The 22,234-nt window shown below is 41.3% G+C and overlaps 1 protein-coding gene across 1 annotated transcript in view; it reads left to right on the plus strand.

Moving 5' to 3' along the window:
• Positions 1–22,234, plus strand: part of EML6 (EMAP like 6) — a 288,561-nt gene that overhangs the window by 212,250 nt on the left and 54,077 nt on the right. The window contains exons 17-23 of the mRNA XM_052648401.1: positions 1,761–1,861; positions 3,352–3,554; positions 6,265–6,376; positions 6,649–6,776; positions 11,342–11,483; positions 14,364–14,516; positions 14,679–14,810. Coding sequence (XP_052504361.1) covers positions 1,761–1,861; positions 3,352–3,554; positions 6,265–6,376; positions 6,649–6,776; positions 11,342–11,483; positions 14,364–14,516; positions 14,679–14,810 — 971 coding nt within the window. The remainder of the gene's footprint in view (positions 1–1,760; positions 1,862–3,351; positions 3,555–6,264; positions 6,377–6,648; positions 6,777–11,341; positions 11,484–14,363; positions 14,517–14,678; positions 14,811–22,234) is intronic.

Genomic DNA, 22,234 nt, shown 5'->3' on the forward strand with positions numbered 1-22,234 from the left:
ACATCTTTATGATTGAATTTTCCAGCTCAAGAACATGGAATGTTTTTCTATGTATATTACTGATACGGGGTGTTTTTTCCCTTGTTTTTATACTCATTTATATGTTAGTGCACAGTTCTTATTAAACATATGCCTTCATGTTTTTATTGTTGTTTTAAATATAGTCCTTTCTTCCAATGTATTTTTCAACTGGATAACGTAAATATATATTAAGGTTATTCACTCTGTATTTAATTTTGTATACTGTAAATTTCCTAAATTATCTTATTTGTAGTTGTTTTTACTTTATTTTCTTTTGGATTTTTTAGACATGAAATTATATCATTTGCAGATAGAAATAGTTTTACCTCTTCCATTCTAGCTCCTGTGTCTTTCATTTTTTAGACCTTGTCTAATTGCATTAGATAATATGTTCAGTATGATGTTAATGGTAGTGGTGACAGTCTTGTTCCTGACTTTATTGGCAATAACATGAAGTAAGAATCTGACTTTCATCAGGAATAGCATTAAGTAAGAATCTGACTTTCAAGTTCAAACATGCACAAGCACACCATGGAGAAGCTACTGTTCGAGCACATTCTGTTTTTAAAGAAAAGATAGTGGCGCATAACATTGAAGAGACAGTCTGTGTATAGTTGGTCTTGAATGAATCTGTGCTTCCGAGTGAGAGTTAAGAACTGCATGGAATTATACAAGTCTAAGAGAAATTCTAAAGCATCCATTAATTCCTACTTTATTGAGTGTTAGTTGAATACTTTTTTAAGTCATAAGTGACCACTAGATTTTTGGCGAAATACCTTTTTGGCATCATTGAAAATGACAACATAATTTTCCTCACATGTTAATATGATGAATTGTACTGTTCGATTCCTTAGTAATGAAGCACCCTTGAATTTAGTCATAGTGTACTATTTTGTTAATGTGTTATTGGAGTCTCTTTGCTAATATTTTATTTAAGATTTTTGAATCTATATTCATAAGGGCAATTAGTCATGTTCTTTTTTATCAATAGCTTTTCCTTTAATAATAAAAGTTAGGTCCTAATATATCAGAGAAGACCGTCACATAGTCCATTAAGATCAGTAAATCCTTAAATTTGATGTGATTACTTTATACTCTGAAACAGAAATTTCCCAGGCACGGTGTAATGCCAGTTTACAGCTGCAGCCTCGTTTCTGTATTTGTCCTTCTGCCTCTTGGGTTATAAACTTAGATTTCTGAGTGCATAGCATCCTTGAGTGCCTTAAATTAATACATGACATCCTTTGTCTCTCCATGAATGTAAGCCAGGGTCTTCAGTTTCTCATGAATACATTTCTAGCTGAAACTCAATGTTTAACTCAAAGTTATGCCTTCCACAGCAAGAATATTGCATTTGAAGTTTCTCATTAATACCCTTTTACAATATATTCTACAAGATCTCTGTATGCTAAGGATTAAATTCTATAGTGGCAGCATTAACTTTATATTATGGAGACATTCTGATCCATTTAAAATGTTTCATTAATTTGTTTGAAGCATAATTAGTAGACTCTAGTAGCAATGTTAGAGTAAGAAGGGCTCAAATATGCAAAGAAAAGCCAAAGCTCATTATTCTAATTCACACCCCACCATATGTATCTTAAATCATCTTCTATTAGTAATTTACTTGTCCTATTAGATATGCTTAATGAAAGTGAAACCAAGTGCATGCTCTAAATAAAACTCTCTAAAAGTGCTTTCATCAAGACTAGGGTTTTTCCCCTGTTTGTGTCTTACAGAGGACATAAAGATAAGATATTTGTGGTAAAGTGTAATCCACACCATGTTGACAAACTGGTAACAGTTGGGATCAAGCACATCAGATTCTGGCAACAAGCAGGTATTGTTTGGGTTTATCACTTATGTGGTTGAAAGTTTTACTGTAGCTGGGGGAAAAAAAAAAAAAAACCCACCACCACTACCTAGCCTCTCTCTGCAATCTAAAATTAAAATATGCCTAAAAGATGTTTGCTCCCAAACAACGTCTGAGCTGTGAAGCTTAGAACACTCTGTGTGATGCCATGCATATTCATCAGTGTCTAGAGAGTTTTGGAAACGCTGTGCTCTGAAAATAGTTATTTTTATATTCCATCATTGTTCTGAAAGCAGTGATTATGTTGGACTGCTGAGCAGGAAATAATCACTTTAGTTGGGTGGACAAAATTTTTAGTATTTTGAGGGTTCTCTTGTTATTTTATCACTACATTTAGCACATGAATTAACTCCTGAGACACACACACACACACTGTACACTACACACAGTAAGTGGTCAAAATAAATACTTGTGGTTTATAATGCTGATAACAAGGATGAGTAAATAATAGGACAAAACATGGAAGAATATCTTATTCTTCTAATAAGTCAGACCTTTTTATTAGGATTGTTTCTGAATTCTTAGTTTTGGCTTTGGTATCAAGCCCAGTCTTTTACTGGACAAAACATAAATAAGCTACTGCTTCAGTGCTTTCTGCTTTTGAAGAAAAGGTCATGGTACCCACCATGTCTGGAGAGTCAACCTGCATACAGTTGTCTGGAATGAGTTTAGGTTTCTCAGTGCTAGTCAGAAAGTTCAGGGAAGTGTGAATATATGAGGAACAAACCTGATGTTCTTCTCCTACACAGGGATTCAGTTTTCTCACCTTGAAGTGGCCATAATAAAAATCAAGGCAAAAGATACACAAAACACGTTTCCATTTTACATTACAGCTGCTGCTGTTTTCATTTTTCGGTCAGCATTCAGGAAGACTTGCCTGGCTTCCTGGGGCACTTAGTTACTCCTCCCTCTGGCTGGCACAGACCTTGTGCTGAGCCTTGCTTAGAGGATTATGTCACATTCTCTCCCCAGCCAGACCTTTAGTTCCTTGAAGGCAGAAACTGTTTCTTTTCACCTTTATAGCCCGATGTCGACCACTATGCCTGCCACAAAGTAGGGATTCAATAAGCACTGAATTAATGCGTGAAAGAGAAAACCTTTTATAATGTTTTTGTTCTGATGTTTTCTGCCATTTTTATACACCTTTATGTAGACACATGGGACTTCCTGGGTGGCTCAGTGGTAAAGAACCCACCTGTGATGTAGGAGACACAGGTTTGATCCCTGAGTCAGGAAGATCCCCTGGAGAAGGAAGTGACAACCCCTTCCAGTATTCTTGCCTGAGAAATCCCATGGACAGTGGGGCCTGATGGGCTATAGTCCATGGGGTCGCAAAAAAGTCAGACTAAACAAAGCAATGTAGACACACTGGATTTTCCACTGAAGATAATCATTCTAAATGCTCATAGAAGGTGTCCGTTTTTCAAAAAGTATTAAGTACTCTTGGTCCACTCCAGGTGGGGGCTTCACCTCTAAGAGAGGAATTTTTGGAAGTGTTGGAAAATTGGAAACAATGATGTGTGTTTCTTATGGGCGAATGGAAGATCTGGTGTTCTCAGGAGCAGCTACTGGAGATATTTTTATTTGGAAAGATATTCTCCTACTGAAGACAGTGAAAGCTCATGACGGGCCTGTGTTTGCTATGTATGCATTGGATAAGGTATGGTCTATTTTCCTCATTAGCTTTCTAGAACTTTAAATTAGGCTTAGCAAGGTCCACACCAAGAGGATGCCTGTGTGTGAAAACAGTGCTCTCTGAATTAGGATGTAGTTGTCACAGATGGAGCGGAAGCACAAGTGGTCTTTAAATTTCTCTTTCGTTTATAATTATTTCTTTATGTGCAGTTTGTCTCTTCTTTTTTCATACTTATTCTTCCTGGCTGTTGCTCCTAAGAACTCCTTAAGAAGTGCTGAGAGAAATGTAGGCACACAGTAGTAAGAGTCTGAGAAATGTTTCTACCCAGTCTTCCTCCTCAGTGGTATAATGAGCAGAGATCTGGAAGTGCCTAGTAGCTGGATTATTGTCTCTCCCATCAATTTGACCTGAAGTTATAGTGATAACCATCTAGGCTTCCCTGGTGGCGCAGACAGTAAAGCGTCTGTCTACAATGCAGGAGACCCGGGTTCCATCCCTGGGTGGGGAAGATCCCCTGGAGAAGGAAATGGCAATCCACTCCAGGACTATTGCCTGGAAAATCCCATGGACAGAGGAGCCTGGTAGGCTACAGTCCACGGGGTCGCAAAGAGTCGGACACGACTGAGCAACTTCACTATATTGATAACCAGCTTGTTCCTGTGTAGACAGGCTCAGCTTTAATAAGCATGTCAGAGTGCTGGCTGTGTTAGTCAGGATCCTCCAGAGAAACAGGGCCAATAGGATGTAGATATAGACAGAGATATACATACACAAAAAGGAGACATTATAAGGAATTGGTTGGTGTGGTTTTGGAGGCTGAGAAGTCTCACTAAGCCATCTGCAAACTGGAGACCCAGAAAAGCTGATGGTGTAATTGAGTTCAAGTCCGAGGGCCTGAGGACCAGAGAAGCCAGTGCTGTAAACCCTAGTCTGCTGGGAAAAGATAAGATGCCCCAGCTCAATCAATCAGAATAAAAGGAGGGCGATTTTGTCCTTCCTCTACCTTTTGTTTTATTCAGGCTCTCAAAGGATTAGGTGATGTCCACCCACATTGGGTAGGGCAGCTTAATGAGTCTGCCAATTCAAATACTGATCTCATCCAAACACCATCACAGACACACACAGGAGTCATGTTTAATCTGAGTACCCTGCAGCCAGTCAGTTGACACACAAGGTTAACCATCACACCAGCTGTATTTCTACTCAGGCTCGTCTTTGTCCTGATCTATCCAGCTAACCCCCTGCCTTGCGGTGTTGTTGTTCTTGTTCTTTCTAAATAAAGATCACACTGGGGACTTTCCTTGCAGTACAGTGTTTAGGACACCATGGTTCCACTGCAGAGGGCATGGGTACCATCTCTAGTCAGGGCACTAAGATCCTGTATGTTCAAGGTATGGCCAAAAAAAAATTATGTTTAATTTAAAAACGTCATACTTATCTTCAGTGCTCTTAAAACACTTCCTTCAATTTGCCAGAAAATAGGAGTGTTTTATTCACTGCTAGTTTGCTGATGGTACCAGTTTATGTGTGTTCTCTGACCTCCAAACAGCCTAAGCCACCCAATACAGCATATTAAGAGAAGATTCATTTTGCATTTGCTTATTCCCAGGTAAATATGCTGATTCTGCTATAGAAGTAGGTTCTTGTTAGATGTGTAATTACAATGATTGCTTTAGTGGTAAAGCTGTTTTTCACTAGCAAATTTGTTTTGCTTAAACTGCAAATTTTAGAAAAGATTAAAGCAGAAAGAAAATTTTTGCAGGCCCAGAAGTTGATGTGATATAGCATGTTTAAACTCTTTTATTGCTTGGTAACTAAAGCTTAAAGATCATGGGAAAAGGCAGGAATATCACATTATAATATACTGCATTTAGATTTAATTTTGGGAGTAAATGTCTATAGGTTCACAATCTATAATGAGGATAAATAAGGATATTTAAGATATTTAATGCAATAAACTTCAAAATATTATTTCCTTTTCAACATCATTGAAATGAAGTAATTAAAAGTTTTTGAGAAAACAGAATGAATTACTCAGTAATTTTCTTTTTAAAAAATTTCTAAGAACAGTTGGTAGTTGCCAGAAAGAAAAACTAATAAGGCCAAGAAATCATAAACTTAGAATAAGAATAAAGATCATTGTCTAGCAAAAAAATATCCAATATGTTAGGCTTTATACTTTCCAGGTTTTATAGAAATTAATCTGGATCTTAATTATGGTAGAAATTGATATCTCATGAACAGAAGAGCAAGATTTTCTTGTTACATGAAATACTTGTTATTCTTAATAGAAAAATAATGATGTTTTTTCTAGAAGTAAATATTTTAAAATAGTTAGCAATCATTTTTTATTGTGACATTAATTCCAGTTTATTCAGCAGGAGCATGAGATATCAGAAACTCTGCAAACTTTGAGGCTGGTCCTGTTCTCTAGCAGCCCACATCCCAGTCAGGGAACTGGGCACGGAAACAGCCATTCATAATCCAGGGTGCTAAACTTGAATCAATGGTCTGAAGAAAGTGAAATGGACACACAATGAGAAAGTGTTTAATAGTACTAGAGAAACGAGAGATGTGTCCAAAAAATATGATGTTATCATCAGATTTTTCAGTCTCCATGCTTAAGAAGGAAACACAGACAAAGCTTCTTTACCCAAGGGGGAATCCTTTTGAGACTGGGTGGGTCCTTGTCACTTTGATGTGTATATAATCCTTCTGATGTATGCCTTTACAGGGTTTTGTAACAGGTGGAAAGGATGGAATTGTGGAGCTCTGGGATGATATGTTTGAAAGATGCTTGAAGACTTATGCCATTAAAAGAGCAGCCTTGTCAACTAGCTCAAAAGGTGCCACTCCCGAGTATGCGATGGAAGTCTTTCTGTTCATAGGAATGAAAAAGATAGTAATAAAGTTCTTAGAAAACCATGACCAAATCAACTCTCCCTTTTTCTTCCACATTCAGAGCTTGTGGCCTTTGGTAGAAATTCAAAGAGGATTGCCTAGTACTTAGTACTTTGGAACTATAAAAACAGAATTTATATAATCACTATAATCATTTTATTTTTGTTATATTAAATACAGCATGTAAAATATTAAATGCAGTATTTGCCCTCCTCAGGCTTGCTTTTGGAAGATAATCCTTCAATTCGTGCCATCACTTTGGGACATGGACATATCCTGGTGGGAACAAAAAATGGAGAGATCCTGGAAATTGATAAAAGTGGCCCAATGACACTGCTTGTTCAGGTACTGTGTTTGCACATATTCTAAACCACAATTCACATCAGAGTTGGAGCCAGGGTGAGGCAACAGGGGACACTTAGGATGCCAAATTAAAGGAGACATTCTCTCCAAAGATCAGGCAAACGCTGTATTATCTATTTCTGTATAACAAACTGACACAAACGTAGCTTGAAGCAAAAACATTCATCATCTTATGGTTTCTTTGTGGGTCAGGAGTCTGAACAGTTTAACTGGGTCTTCTCGTTAAGGTTTTTTAAGGCCGCGATAAAGACCAGGGCTGTGGTCTCGTCCGAGGCTTCACTATGGAAGGATCTGCCTCTAAGATCACTCAGGTTGTTGGCAGAGTTTTGTTCCTGTGAGTACAGGACTGAGGGTGTCTGTTTCTTGCTGGCTGTTGGCCAGAGGCCACCCTCAGCTCTCAGAGGCTGCCTGAAGTTCCTCATCACGTGGGGTTCCCCCAACGTGGCTGCTTGCTTCCTCAAAGCAAGCAAGAGAAAAATAAAAACAATGCCTTTAAATAACTTGAAATAACATAATCGTATCATCACGTACATATAATACATCCATCCCCTTTGCATATGTTATTGGTTGATAATAAGGCTATAGGAGGGGCTTCCCTGGTGGCTCAGCAGTAAAGAATCTGCCTGCAATGCAGGAGCTATAGGAGACATCGGTTCAATCCCTGGGTCAGCAAGATCTCCTGGAGAAGGGCATGGCAACCCACTCCAGTGTTCTTGCCTGGGGAATCTCGTGGACAGAGGAGCCTGGTGGGCTACAGTCTGTGGGGACTGAAGCGACTTAGCATGCACACATCCACAAGGCTATAGGACAATTAAAGGAGGTGATTACACTGAGTGTGAAAGCCAGGAGGATCCTAAGGGTCACCTGTCCAGCACAGTCTGCTCTCTGGCTACCAATTATCATGTCCCTACCACATGCAGAATACATTCCCACTCCCAGGATCCCCAAGAGCCTTATCCCATTAGAGCATCTATTCAGAGTCCATAATCTCATTGTCTGAATCAGGTTCAGATGTGGATGGGGTTTCTTGGGTATATTTCCTCTCAGTCTGTCAAAAATATGTCAAACTAAAAAAAAGTCTTTGCTCTGCACACACCAAGTATATGTGTCTCTTTAGGTTTTGTGCATCATTCTAGTCTCAGCCTCAATTCACATAAACATATAACATACTCCTTACCCTTCCTCTCCTCTCAAAAATGTGATTCAGATAATACCAGATTAAAATAAGCATCAGCAGTATCCTCAAAGATCCAAGAAGTGATCACATGTCACCTGATGAGTGACATGTGTCTTTGGAGGTGATGACTAAATCATAGAGGTGAAAGAGGCCTGGGCAGGGACGAGGAGGTGGATTCAGAGGGTGGAGTGGAAAGAATCTGCACTGCTTATCTAAGCTCTGGGACTTCTGTGGGTCCAGTGGAGGAGAATTGCCTCCTTCCCTCACCTGATGCCTGCCTGCAGGCTTGCTGTGTTAGGCCTGACCCCCAAAATCCCACTGAAAGTGGCCCTCTGACTTGCTACCCCTGAGAGCAGGTCTGCACACACATCAGGTTTTTAAAATGCCTGTGCCCAGGCCCCACCCTGGCTATCTTGAATAAGAATCTGTGTTTTATAATTTTTCCTGTGTTAGAAACAAACCTCAGAAGCTCGGTAGCTGATGGCACCAGGCAGCCCAAGTTGAAAACGGAGGTGCGACCTCGAGAAGGGGTGACATCTTTGTCCTCCAGCTGCTCTTACCTTTCTTTCTCATTCTGGCCATGACGGTTTATTTAATTTCATTGAACATGAAATGTTTCTTTTCAATCCCCAGATGTTTGAGACTTCAAATTATTTAGTACGTGCTATACTGCTAAATATGTGTGTAAGATTTGTGCTATACTATGGATTTAAGCAGCATTTGAAGATTCAAGCTCTAACATTTTCTCAGGTTCAAAAGTATTATAGTTGAACTAATTTTGTCTAGATATGTTTTAAACTCAATAACAAAGTCTTTTCACTTTTACATTCTCTTCAATTCTTTCCTGTATTTGTTTCTATCATTCTTCTAATACAATTATCCAAGTGTCATTTATTGATCACTCGACTGTGTGTCAGGCAATACCATTGTGCAAAATTCCTCTCTCATCTCTAGAACAGATTTGCTTGGTTGTAATTGTTTTATAGATGCAGGGCCTAAAGCCCAGTGAACTTCCCACAGCCACATCTTAAGAACTGGAGAGCTAGGATTCGTACCAAGCTTTTTCGGGTACCAGAGCCTTTTCTTTGTGTCTCCACACATCTCAGCGTGGAGACTGCATGAAACAGTGCAGAAGCTGGGCCCCCTGAGCCCTGGGCAGGCAGTGGAGCTGGGAGAACCCTCTTCTCTCTTTACACGTGTGCCATTCTTTCCCTTTTATCTCAGCATCTCTCTTTCATCTTCTGGTCAGTCAATCATTTGCCTGTTCCTCCTGGGTAGAACTCAGTAGTTCAGTTCAATCAGTGTTTGCTGTGCTCCTGCCAAGACCAGCCCTATGCTGTGTGCTACCCAGGATAGAATAGGACTACTGAAGGGACCGACAGTCCTGTTCTGAGAGGTGGACCCCGAGGGAAACTTAAGGAACAGTAGAGACAATGTGGTTAAGACCATCAGCAGTCCTGCTGTGGGAAGATTTCAGAACCACTTTTATAGTGTCCGTGGCTCAGCAAGTCAACATCACTTGGAATAGATTGCTTTTTTTTTTTAAGAGACTAGTTTAGGGGAAGAGAGAAGTGACAGGAGGTGAGTTCTGAAAATCCCTATTGTATATACTTCGAATATAATCAACTTTCAATTGTGCAGCTGGTTATTATCAGCTTCAGAGTGGTCAGGAGGAAAGGACGGTCCCAAGCTCATTTCCTGGTGCCATTCAAGAGATTCCCTGCCCACCTTACTTACTGAGCATCCCTATGTTATACAGGAATCAAAGTACACAGTCACATTAGATTAAAGAAATACAACTTTTAAATCAATATATGAAGCAGTGATTTGAAAGGGTCTCAGAGCCCCATGGAGAAGGCAATGGCAACCCACTCCAGTACTGTTGCCTGGCAAATCCCATGGATGGAGGAGCCTGATAGCCTGCAGTCCATGGGGTCGCTAGGAGTCGGACACAACTGAGCGACTTCCTTTTCACTTTTCACTTTCATGCATTGGAGAAGGAAATGGCAACCCACTCCAGTGTTCTTGCCTGGAGAATCTGGGGATGGGGGAGCCTGGTGGGCTGCCGTCTATGGGATCACACAGAGTCGGACACAACTTAGCAGCAGCAGCAGAGCCCCACAACCCTGTCCTCAGTGTACAAAAGGACTTGGTCTGTAAAAGAGCTTCAGGCACATGCAATCTAGGGGGAACAAGAGAGGGCTCACACCTGACCCAGCCTCAGACCATAGCTTTCAGTGTGGGAGGCTTCCCAAGGGAAGAGAACTAGAAAACTGGGGATGTAAGGTGCTCCAAATCTAATAAACTCAAAAACAGTATCTACGCCCTGCTCAGATATTTGAATGTCAGCAGTATTGAGAACTTTCTATCTTCTGCCAAATTACTGTTTTGCTCAAACAGCTCCCCAGTCAAACTGGAATCGTCCAATTTCTCTTTGAAGAGCCACCTGTTCCCCCAAAGCATTCCAACTACAAACACCTTTCAGATTCCTGCGTATGGTCTTCTTTCTGCTTTACTAAGCAAAGCCTTTTCATAATTAGCCACTAAAAGCAGAAATTCAGTAAACAATCTGGTCTGTTTTATTGTTCCATGTCTAATCTATTCTTTACACTGCTTTAGTGAGTGATAAGTTAGAAGAATCAGATTCATTTTCTCCCTAATTATTCATTCATTAAATATATTTCATCACAGTTATTATTCTAAGCCAGCTAAGTGTGTTTGTGATAAGACATTAGCATGTGGAATTGGTCCAATGCTTGTCAAGCCCCTTTCAGTTTTTTATGATCACTGGATAGAAAAATTTGGGAACAAATGCTGACCCTAAGTTATACCCAGGATACTGGAAATAAAATTTTAGATCTCTCTAATTCTGCTCTGCCAAATGATGTGCCCAGAACTGAAATGGAATTAATTAGCAAGAATATTACTGTCCAATTCCTCTAATATAGATAAGTGGTACCTACATATTTTAGAATATGGTTTTATGGAAGAAAGTAGTTTGTGTCTTTGTGACCAAGCTGTGTTACTAGGAGATACATAAATACTGTGTTTATTCAGTGTCAAATCACAGGATAAAATGAGGACAGTTCATTATTCACTAGGATGCTTCTACATGAGAAGATGTTTGGCATCATATAAACAAAACTTAGCAACATGAATCCATCCTTTGCTTTTCAGATGAATGCTTTAGTATCATGTAGGCCCAGCTTTAGATTCAAGTTCAAGTGAAAATTTTATTCAGTACAATCATTTTGGCTCAAGGAAGCTCAAACAGTGTGTGTTCCTATTTAAACCTGTTTGGGATTCTCTTGGAAAGGGCTCACTGAGAAGCAGTGAACTGATTTTTGTTGCCCCATTTCCTTCCTCACAGGGGCACATGGAAGGAGAAGTGTGGGGCCTGGCAGCTCACCCCCTCCTGCCCATCTGTGCAACAGTGAGCGATGATAAAACCCTCCGGATCTGGGAATTATCCTCCCAGCACCGTATGCTGGCAGTGAGGAAACTCAAAAAAGGTGCGTATGTCACCTTACACATCTGTGAAAGTGTTTACAACCACAAGTATTGGATTCATTCACCCATTCATTCAACTAATATTTACTGTGTGTGCCTATTATGTGCTCCCAGATATGCTTGGAAACGGGGATTTAGTGTTTGTTGCTACAGATATAACTAATCACATGGAGGATGGTTCCAGAAGGCTGGCCTGATGCATCCGTGCCCAGCTCTATTCTTTATTTCCTTGCACTGCATAGACATTTGCCACCTGGGGGCAATATGTCCTTCCTCTTCTCATCTGAATTGTGGGAGTCAGTTGAAACTCATCAGCTTGTAAAGAATGGTGTTTATCTTTATGTCTGACAGTCTCCAGAACTGATTTTATTACTGAAAAAGGAAACTTGGTTTAAAAATAATAGTTAACTACAAGAAACAGATAAATATGTATTAAGCACCTATATGCATGAGAACCAAGAGTTATACCAAGAAGTAGAAATTCAGCAAACATTTATTGAGCAGCTTCTATGTATCAGACACTGGGGATCCCAGGATGAACAGTCACATCTCTAGTGTCAGAGATGGACAAAACTTGAACAGAGTCCCAGCAACAGCTGGTCCATTTAAATTGGGTAATTTGAAGAGTCTCAAAACTGGACTCTTTATGAAGGGGCAGGCAGGATGTAGGGAAATGACCAGGGCTAGTGCAGTACAATGCAACTAGTAGTAGCTGGTAACCACTGCCAGCCCTGGGCCTGAAAGGATAAGAGGAAGAACAGATGAGAGTGAGAGCTGTGTGAGATGGCAGCCTGGCAGGAGGCAGTAACCGTCCAGCCCAGAGGCTCAGCCAGCAAGCGGTGACCCCGCAGGGAGGCAGCCAGGGGAGAACATGCCCCAGCCTCCCTACCCTCTATGCATTCTTCACTGTACCTTCCCTGCAGCCTCCTGCTGAGTACCCTCCCTCATGCTCCCCCTGACCAAACGCATCAGAAGCCAGGGGGCGAGGGAGCCTGTTGGTAGAGTCCATGCAGGCCAGCTCCAGACACAGAGCAGGGTGGAGAGTGGGTGAGAACAGACAAATGGAAGATCTCTGGCACAAACAAGGCATCACGGAGGCTCAGGGTAAGGCCCACTGCCAGGGACAGCCCCACTGGGGAAAACGAGAGCCGAGGCTCAAAGGATTTGTGAAAGTTAAGACAGGAAAGGATAAGATTGGGGCCTGGCCCCTAGACTGTTTGTGCTGGGTACTTTTATAGATGGACATGGGGAGACAAGTCTAGGGGGATAAAGTGAGAAAAGGTATCAAGACGGTGGTGATGAATGACAGTGGCTGACACCACTGAGCCAGTAGCTGCGATAGCGCTTCGCCTGTGGTTTTCACGAGAACCTGGTGAGTAAGACCTCTATTGTTTCCACTTAGAAATTAGGAAACTGAGGCGCAGAGCACTTTAGTCATTTGCCCAGTTGCAGCTAGTAAGTGATGGGTCTGAATTCAGACCCAGGAGTGTGGCTTCAGAGGGCACACCGGTGGCCACTGCGTGCCGCTGGCTCCCTCCACCATATGGACGCACTTTACACTCGACTTCTGGGTCTTCATAAGTGGTGGAGGGAGCCAGGATTCAAACCCGAGTCTGACTCCAAAGCTCATGCTCTTATCTACCACAGAGGTGAATAATCAGGCTACTCATTTACACTGGGGAAAATAACAGAGCAAGTACTCACTGTGAGTACCTTGAATATCAGCCAATGGACTTTATTCACCAGGTTAAAAATGAGTTCAAAAGAACAACTACCAACACCTCTGAGATAGGATGGCCATTCAACTCAGTTTATAGCTGGTGTCCTGGTGTAATTATTAATAGCTCTCCCTTTCGCTCTCGGGTATCCTGGTTTGTGCAATAAATCTTTATGCTTGACCTAAGCTTGGTGACTGTCCTCAAGGGCAGGCTGGTCTTTCTGTTCATTCAGCACTAGCACAATGCCCGATTCACAGTAGGTAAATAACTGCAAAGTGAATGGATGAAGAAAAGAAGGAAGGTGGACTTTAGATGAGCCCATTTAAAGTTACTGGTGTGAATGTGGCTTTTCAGCCTGTTGGAAACAGTGGATGGGGAGGGAGGGGTGGAAACTCAGTTTGGAATGTCCTAGCCCAAGGCTGCATGACCAACCCATCCTGGGGCTGTGCTCACCAATATCTTGACAATAAAAACATGGCCAAGGAGGGGGCGTATCCTTAAGTAGGATTCCTATTTAACATACTCCGTATTCCACGTTCAGAAGTGCCTCCCATGACCCTGCACAGCGTTAGAAAGCATTCATCATGTAGTCCCCTCAGCCCAGTATTGGTTAGTTTTGCAGAGACATTTGGAGAGAATGTCTGTACTTCATTCTTCCCATGACAGAAGAGACGGGAATAAAATCTTCCACCTCTAGAATTATGCATTACAATCCACGGCTCAGAGATTAGAGAGACTAAAAGTAGAACAACAAGGTGCTCCAAAGCAAATTTTGTGTGTAAAGCATGGTATAAAAAAAAACAGTTTCTGGAAATTTTGTCCCATTCTTAAGTATCACATCTTGGGAGAAGAAATACTAGTTTTATTAATCCTTTATTCCTTTTCCTGCTTCACTCTGCTTGTCACTTGAAAACTCCAGGTCTTCATATATGAAAAAATGAATGGATAAACCACAGAGAAATGGAAAACTTATTTTTAATATTAATGATTATTGTCTTTGGGTTTGGTGGTAAGAAATGTTTTAAATTATGAAGTTTTAGTTCTCACCAGCAGTGTTAAAGACACAGTCACAGGTCCATGACTATATGTACATTTCCCCCCTCTTCATTTGTTTGGTAGGAAAGTCACGGATCATAACAGTGCTGTTTGTGAATTCTTTTGTAGGTGGAAGATGCTGTGCCTTCTCCCCAGATGGGAAAGCCTTAGCAGTTGGCTTGAATGATGGGAGTTTCCTGGTTGTAAATGCTGACACTGTCGAAGACATGGTCTCCTTCCATCACAGAAAAGAAATGATCTCTGATATTAAGTTTTCAAAAGGTGACAGCAAAAACTTGTAAAAATATGTTGGGACAAAAAGTTGCAAGAGTGGATTCTTTTTAACTATTTCCTTAACCTCTAACCCATTTTAAAGTGCTCAGTTCCTGGAAGTAAATTCCCACATGAAATATTTTGCTGTTAACCACTGATTTTTCTTCATAGATACAGGAAAATACCTTGCCGTGGCATCCCATGATAACTTTGTGGATATTTACAACGTCCTGACAAGCAAAAGGGTTGGCATCTGTAAAGGTGCTTCTAGTTATATTACACACATTGACTGGGACTCTAGAGGTAAAGTATGCTGTGGCTTTTAAAATATAATTTCAGTTTTTAAAAGTCATGTCCATTCATATATTATTTCCAAGAGCAAATGGCAGTTTAAAGAGAAACTTACAACACAAACGACTATAATTTTACAACCCAGAAGTAGCTGCTGTTAACACATTATTAACTGGGGGATTTTTGCTGAAGTTACTGCCTGTGGCCGGCAGTTTGTCCTGTAGGTGAAGATTGAAACATCTCTGGTCAATGATGTTCGGGTAACAAAAGATGTATTACTCTATCTCTGGTCAATAAGTTGTTAAAATTTTTAGTATTTTTCCACCTTTTTATTATTGTTACTACTATCACTACCAGTACTATAATTATTAACTCAGCCATTGAGTTTTAAGACTGTTGAAGATATATGATGCCTTCTGTTACCATAGCAAGCCACCTTCACCTCTGGGTCTGGCACACTATGTCCTTGCCTTGTATCTCCTCCTTAATGCCTTCCCTTTTCCTACCAATTTTCTGTCTACCAGAGAACTTCCCAAGAAGTTTCAAGTCATTTTCATCCTCCAGTGGAGGTAGGAAGCTATATTCAGCTCACCTAGAGTTTCTCTGATTTCTCGCAAAACTCCCAACCTGTCCCCTCCCTCCTCCAGGTCATGCCCACAGATGCCATGGAGATTTATCTGTTTTCTTATGCAGCAGATCTAGCTCTTGCCATGTAAAAAAGTCTGAAGCCAGAAAATGTGGAAGGTCCAGAAGGGAGTGAGACGTGATTCCTACTCTCTGCAGTGTTTATCACTGAGTGCGGGAACAGGCTGGTACCTGAACCACACCAGAGCACAGACCAGAGGGTCACAAGGGAAGTGGTGAGCAGGGGCTCAGAGTGCCCAAGCCAGCAGTAAGCACCTGGGGCGCTCTAGGGTGGATCACTTTGAAAACCCACCCCAGGGACTTGGCTGATGTTAGAATCCAGGGCAGGCATTTTATAATGGGCAGGTTCCCAGCTTTCAGTGAAGTTTAGTCCATGTGGTGGAAAGCAGCATCTCTGAGGAAAGAGCTCCCAGGGGAATCCATGGAGCCTTCATAGAAGGAGTGACCTTTGAGATAGATCTTGAAAGATGAGTAGAAGTTCAACAGATGGCGATGTCTGAGACCGGCGTTCCAGGCTGGGAAGGAACAGGTTGTGCTACCATGTGGAGGTGGGAAGAACAGGGGGATTAAGAAACAGTAATGCTGAGTGGCTGAGGGCGAGAAAGGCAGGGGAAGCCACGAGGCCGAGACAGCAAGGAAAGAAACTCTTAGGTCATGCTAGGAAGTTTAACCCTGAACTTTATCCCGTAAGCATTAGGTAACTCTGCCAGATTAGAGTGGGGCTTTCCCTACCGTCGTGGGAAGGGTGAGCAAGTCTCGAGATGGAAAGCAAGTGAAACAAACCCAGACAAAGACATGACGAGGGCCTCAACCAAAACCAGCTTATTTTAGAGGCGCCAGTGTATTTCATGCACTTGTTTAAGGAGTGGTGGTTGACTGACCCTTCTGCCGAGCAGGAATTTCCTTGTAGCTATATGTACTGCGCTGGGATTTGGACTTAATCAGCAATTACAGCCCGCAGGCGTTTTACACAGAGCAAGGAAGGCATGCGTACCATTCATTGTGAGAGGTGCAAGTCCCAACAAGGGCAAAGGGGATCAGATAAGTCCCGCTCACTTTCACGTCAGGGCCAGGCAGACACAGTGCCAGGGGCTTGGGCTGGTGTGTGGAAATAGGCAGGACACGGGCCTGGGAGGCATCTAGGAACCAGTGAGGCCCAGGAGGTGAGGGGTGAGTGTAAGCAGCCGCTTCTCAACCCCTTCTTTGATAGCCTCTGCTTTATTGTTTGCTTTTTAAAAAAATTAAAACAAGGATTTCATCCTGTTTGATTTCTGGCTAACATCTCTGGCTATGCCCTGTTGTGAGAAAGGTTTAGAACACAGGGCCATCTTTATGCATATGAAGACCAGAGTGTGATGAGTCATATTTAGAACCCAACACACACACACCCCACCTGACACAGTATGTGAATCCTACCACTACAATGACCATTAGGGAGTTAAAACCAATTATTACTTACGTTTTATGGAGTGAAGAACCAAGAGAAAATGGGACATAGGGAGAATATGTTTTGATTGAGGAGATTACTTTAAAATTATTTTTACTTGTGATAAAATACACATAACATAAAATTTGCTGTCTTAACCATTTTAAGTGTACAGTTCAGGGGTGTTAAATACATTCACATTATTGTGCAGATATTACCACCAGCCATCTCACCTCTCATCCATCTTTTCATCTTATTAAACTGAAACCCTGTACCCATTAAATAATAATTCCCCTTACTCCCTCCCCCAGCCCCTGGCAAGCACCATTCCACTTCATGTCTCTATTAATTTGACTATTCTAGGTACTTCATATAAGTGGAGTCATACAGTGTCTGTCTTTTTATAACTGGCTTATTTCACTTAGCCTAATGTCCTGAAGATTCCTCCGTGTTGTAACTTGTGTCAGAATTACTTTCCTTTTTAAGTTGAATAAAATTCCATTGATGCTGGAAATGATTGAGAGCAAGAGGAGAAGGGGACGACAGAGGATGAGAGATTGCATGGCATCACCAAGTCAATGGACATGAATTTGAGCAAGCTCTGGGAGTTGGTGACGGACAAGGAAGCCTGGAGTGCTCTGGTGCATGGGGTCGCAAAGAGTCAGACATGACTGAGCAACTGACCTAACTGAATATTCCATTATGTGTACATACCACATTTTGTTTATCCATTCATCGATCAGTGGATATTTGAGTTGCTTACAGTTTTTGGTTATTGTGAATAATATAGCTATGATCGGGGTATACAGTTCTTTTGAATATATGCCCAGAAGCGGAATTTCTGGATAAAATTCCATTTTTAATTTTTTTGGAAACCTTCATACTATCTTCCACAGCAGCTATACCATTTTACATTCCCATCAACAGTGCACAAGAGTTTCAACTGCTCCTCATCCTCACCAACGGTTGTTATTTTCTGGGTTCTGTTTGTTTTTGACAGTAGCTATCCTAAATGGCTATGATATGGGACATTGCAGCTGTATTTACACTTGGGGAAGGTTTTTATTTTTTTATTCTTCAAATGCATTGTAGGCCCTGTGTCAGATGTAGGAATATAAAGAGGAATAAACCCTAGGTGGAAAGAACAAGCCCTTGCCCGGGAACCACGAGCTGCCACCACAGAGAGGCCAGGCGGAAGTCTGTATGAAGGCCGTCGATGTAGAGCCATCACTTCGCAGGGAGAGAGGCAAACCTCACTATTTCCGTAATTTTGCCCAAAGCTAGATCTGCGATCCAGCCAACACTCAGGGTGATCGAAAACGCAGTGAGAGAACGGAGGCCAAGACCTTTAAAAAGCCACTTTACCTCTCATCCTAAGTGGCCCCTTCAGTCAGTTAAGAGGATCAGACCAAATGGTTTCTGTGGCCTGAGAGGAAAACAGAATATTTTTGATTTTTAGGGAGGAGTTATACCATCTGGAGAATGAGAGCAAGTGTGCGCATGAAGCATCCCTGGTTTAACTCCAGTTTTGTTGCCATGAGACCTGTGTCATATCAATATTCTTCTGCTCCTGATACCCCAGTGCCTTCAACCTGTGCCAGGGTGCCTCAGGATCAGCCTGGCTCTTCACGCAGGGCCTGGAGGGCCTGCAGCGGGTAGAGAGCAGAATTTAGGAGCAGGGGTCTGTTTCCTTCCTTTGATCTTGTCAAAAATAGTGAACGCGTTTGCTGGAGCCAGCTGGCTCGTCAGGGGCGGAACAGCTCAGCCTTCAGCCTCCGCAGCCTTCCGTGTCCATGGCAACCACAGGTCCCAGGAAAACCAAAAAGCACATCGGGGTTTTGCAGGAACATCAGCTACCTCTGCACAGAATGCCTAAGAAAGAAAAAATATATATGGAGAGAAAACATGGAAGAGTATTTTCTAGTGGATGTTAGTTCATTTCCATAAACACTGGGACTGTAAGATTGTTAACCAATGAGCAGTTCAAGCTGTAATAGGACATCTGATTCCCGTTTTCATTGCAAATAGCCTTATACGTTTGGTATATTTAGCACCAATTTTGGAACTGTTCTTTTTTTAAAATATAAATTTATTTTAATTGGAGGCTAATTACTTTACAATATTGTATTGATTTTGCCATACATTGACATGAATCTGCCACGGATGTACATGTGTTCCCCATTCTGAACCCCCCTCCCACCTCCCTCCCCATCCCATCCCTCTGGGTCATCCGAGTGCACCAGCCCCAAGCATCCTGTATCATGCATTGAACCTGGACTGCCGATTCGTTTCACATGTGATAATTTACATGGTTCAATGCCATTCTCCCAAATCATCCCACCCTTGCCCTCTCCCACAGAGTCCAACAAAAGACTGTTCTATACATCTGTGTCTCTTTTGCTGTCTCGCATACAGGGTTATTGTTACCATCTTTCTAAATTCCATATATATGCATTAGTATACTGTATTGGTGTTTTTCTTTCTGGCTTACTTCACTCTGTATAATAGGCTCCAGTTTCATCCACCTCATTAGAACTGATTCAAGTGTATTCTTTTTAATAGCTGAGTAATACTCCATTGTGTATCTGTACCACAGCTTTCTTATCCATTCATCTGCGGATGGACATCTAGGTTGCTTCCATGTCCTGGGTATTATAAACAGTGCTGAGATGAACACTGGGGTACATGTGTCTCTTTCAATTCTGGTTTCCTCGGTGTGTATACCTAGCAGTGGGATTGCTGGGTCATAAGGCAGTTCTATTTCCAGTTTTTTAAGGAATCTCCACACTGTTCTCCATAGTGACTATACTAGTTTGCATTCTCACCAACAGTGTAAGAGGGTTCCCTTTTCTCCACACCCTCTCCAGCATTTATTGCTTGTAGACTTTTAGATAGCAGCCATTCTGATTGGCGTGAAATGGTACCTCATTGTGGTTTTGATTTGCATTTCTCTGATAATGAGTGATGTTGAGCATCTTTTCATGTGTTTGTTAACCATCTGTATGTCTTTGGAGAATGAGCCTGAGCAGTGGAATTGTTCTAAGTTGTAGGTTATATAGATACTGGGGTGATGTGTATGAATCGCTCTGTGGGTTATAAAGCTCTAGGCCCCAGCAGTATGTGATGTACTGTACCTGCATCATAATGAGGACAGCTGTTTTTTTCAATTCTCTTATTCTGTGTATATAGACATTTCTAGTGAATTTTATTTAAAAAGTGAGGATTCTAAAAGAATAGAGTTACTGTTATTCAGGGGCAAATTATACCTGGATTATACAGAATTTTTGCCCTTTGCTTCTGCTCCCATCCTCAGAATATTTCCATGGTTATATATTACAGAATAGCAGGCAGTGGAAAAAAGAGTGGTGACCTAAATAGTTTCTCTATGCTTAAAAAAAAAAAGGCAGTTTAATAACGGCAGTAATTAAAATTTGAGGAGAAAAACACACCCATGATGCCACCTTCCTAACACAATAATTGATTTTTTAAAAATTTCTTTATATCCTTGGTTTCACTCAAGCCAGCTTAAATTAAAAAATAAGGATAAGGAATGACTTTATTGGAAAGATAGGGATATCTCATAGAATCTAAGAACAGGAAGCAGCATCTCCTGAGAAACTGGCTTTAGAAATGAATCAGAAAATGCCTGGAACCCAACCAGGCAGTGCCCCACTCCCCTCCTCTCCTGCTCTGAAGGGCCCATCTCCACTGCTCTCCTGGGTCTGGTGCCTGCGTGTGGCCCCTCTTTGCACAGGCAGGCTTTCCCTCATTTGTTCGCACAGGGCCCACTCTCTGTTGCCCCCAAATGTCACCCCTAGTCCCAAAGGCCACATTCATCTCCTCCCAGCAAGGCATCTGCTGATTCAGCCTAAGGTTCCAGTCTCCCAGGAGAGGGAATTTGATTGCCCAGTGTGGTCACTCCTGGGTCAATGTCCACCTCCAGAGTGCAGATGTGACCACAGGGGCCCAGTCCAGGGTGGAGGGCAGTTCTCAGGGATGGGGTGTGGGCTTGGGAGATAGCCACAGGTATATGGTGCTTGCCAAAGTGGTTTTTAAAAACATTCCTGCAGTCACAAAGTACTTCACTGAGCTGTTTTAATAGTTTTTGGTCTGTTTTAGAAAGTATAATCTTTGAAACAATAGTGTAAAGTGAATTGTCAGGAAATTACATTCTAAGAATGTTTCCATTGAGTCTTTTAATCCTGTTCCCACATCCTTTGTTATCTGAAGTCACTCTTAAGAATTCTAAAAGTCACTTTGCAGATATATCTAGCTCATTGGGAAAATATTGATTACTCATTTTCTTATAATGCTAAATAGCCAAAGCTGATTTAACTCTCTTTTTCTTTTCTCACTTTGTGTATGTTCAGCTAGTAAGTCAGGAAAATGGGCCCATTTCAGAGAAAACGCTTTCAAATTTACTTGCTCCTCACAGCAAAGGCAAATCCCCCGTCACCATGTTATAACTCAGCAAATTGGAAATGATTCAGGTTTCAGTTATGAAATGAGAGAACCTTGTTTTTAATTAGTCACTTAGAAACAGACCTGCAACTCCTGAAGGTTAGCCAAGCTAGATTTTAGATCTAAGTGCTACCCACTTAAACATTAAAGAACATGGTATAAATCAGACAGTTCTTAGTTTGGTATTCATTTTTCCAGGAAGGACATTTCAAGACTACTAGATATAAAAGAGCTGTGGAAGAAAGAGGGGGCGAGGACATGCTAGTATGTGTGTATATACACTAAATTGCTTGCAGATAAAATGTTAGGATAGCTGATATTTGCTTCGAAGTAATCTGGGGTGAGAGAGTGAGTGGAGATTCCTGAAACAGGGCCAGCCATGTGGTAATAACCATTGAGGTTGGACATTGGCTCTCTAGGGTTTTTTTTAAACCATTACTTCCATATGTGTTTGAGATTTTCCATCGTTTAAAAAAATGCTGAAAAAAATACTCAAAAGTATATCGTTTGGGTCATTTAAATTTTCAAGTCATAAAGGATCATTGATGTGGTAGGAAGAGAATTAAGAAATCTAATCTTTTTCAACATTAATTGAAATGAATCCAAGATTAAAATCCAAGATTTTACACATCAGACCAAAAGACTATTTTTGCTCAACATTTTGTTTTGGGAAAAGTCTTGGATTTCTTCACAAATTTTCAAGTGAAAAGGGATGGGGAGAATGGAATGAGCATTTACAGTTTGTTTGATATGTCCTTGTCTTCCTGTTTCTAAATATGAAATGGCAAATCTGGAATTTATACCTTAGTAAACACAAACTCTTACAGGGTCTTTGCTTCTGGCGTCATAATTCTTGCCAAAGCAGTTTGTTTACTAGGTTTCTGTACTAGGAAGCAACAGGGGA

This window comes from Budorcas taxicolor, chromosome 11 (genome assembly GCF_023091745.1).
Source record: "Budorcas taxicolor isolate Tak-1 chromosome 11, Takin1.1, whole genome shotgun sequence".
NCBI classification, from domain to species: Eukaryota; Metazoa; Chordata; class Mammalia; order Artiodactyla; family Bovidae; genus Budorcas; species Budorcas taxicolor.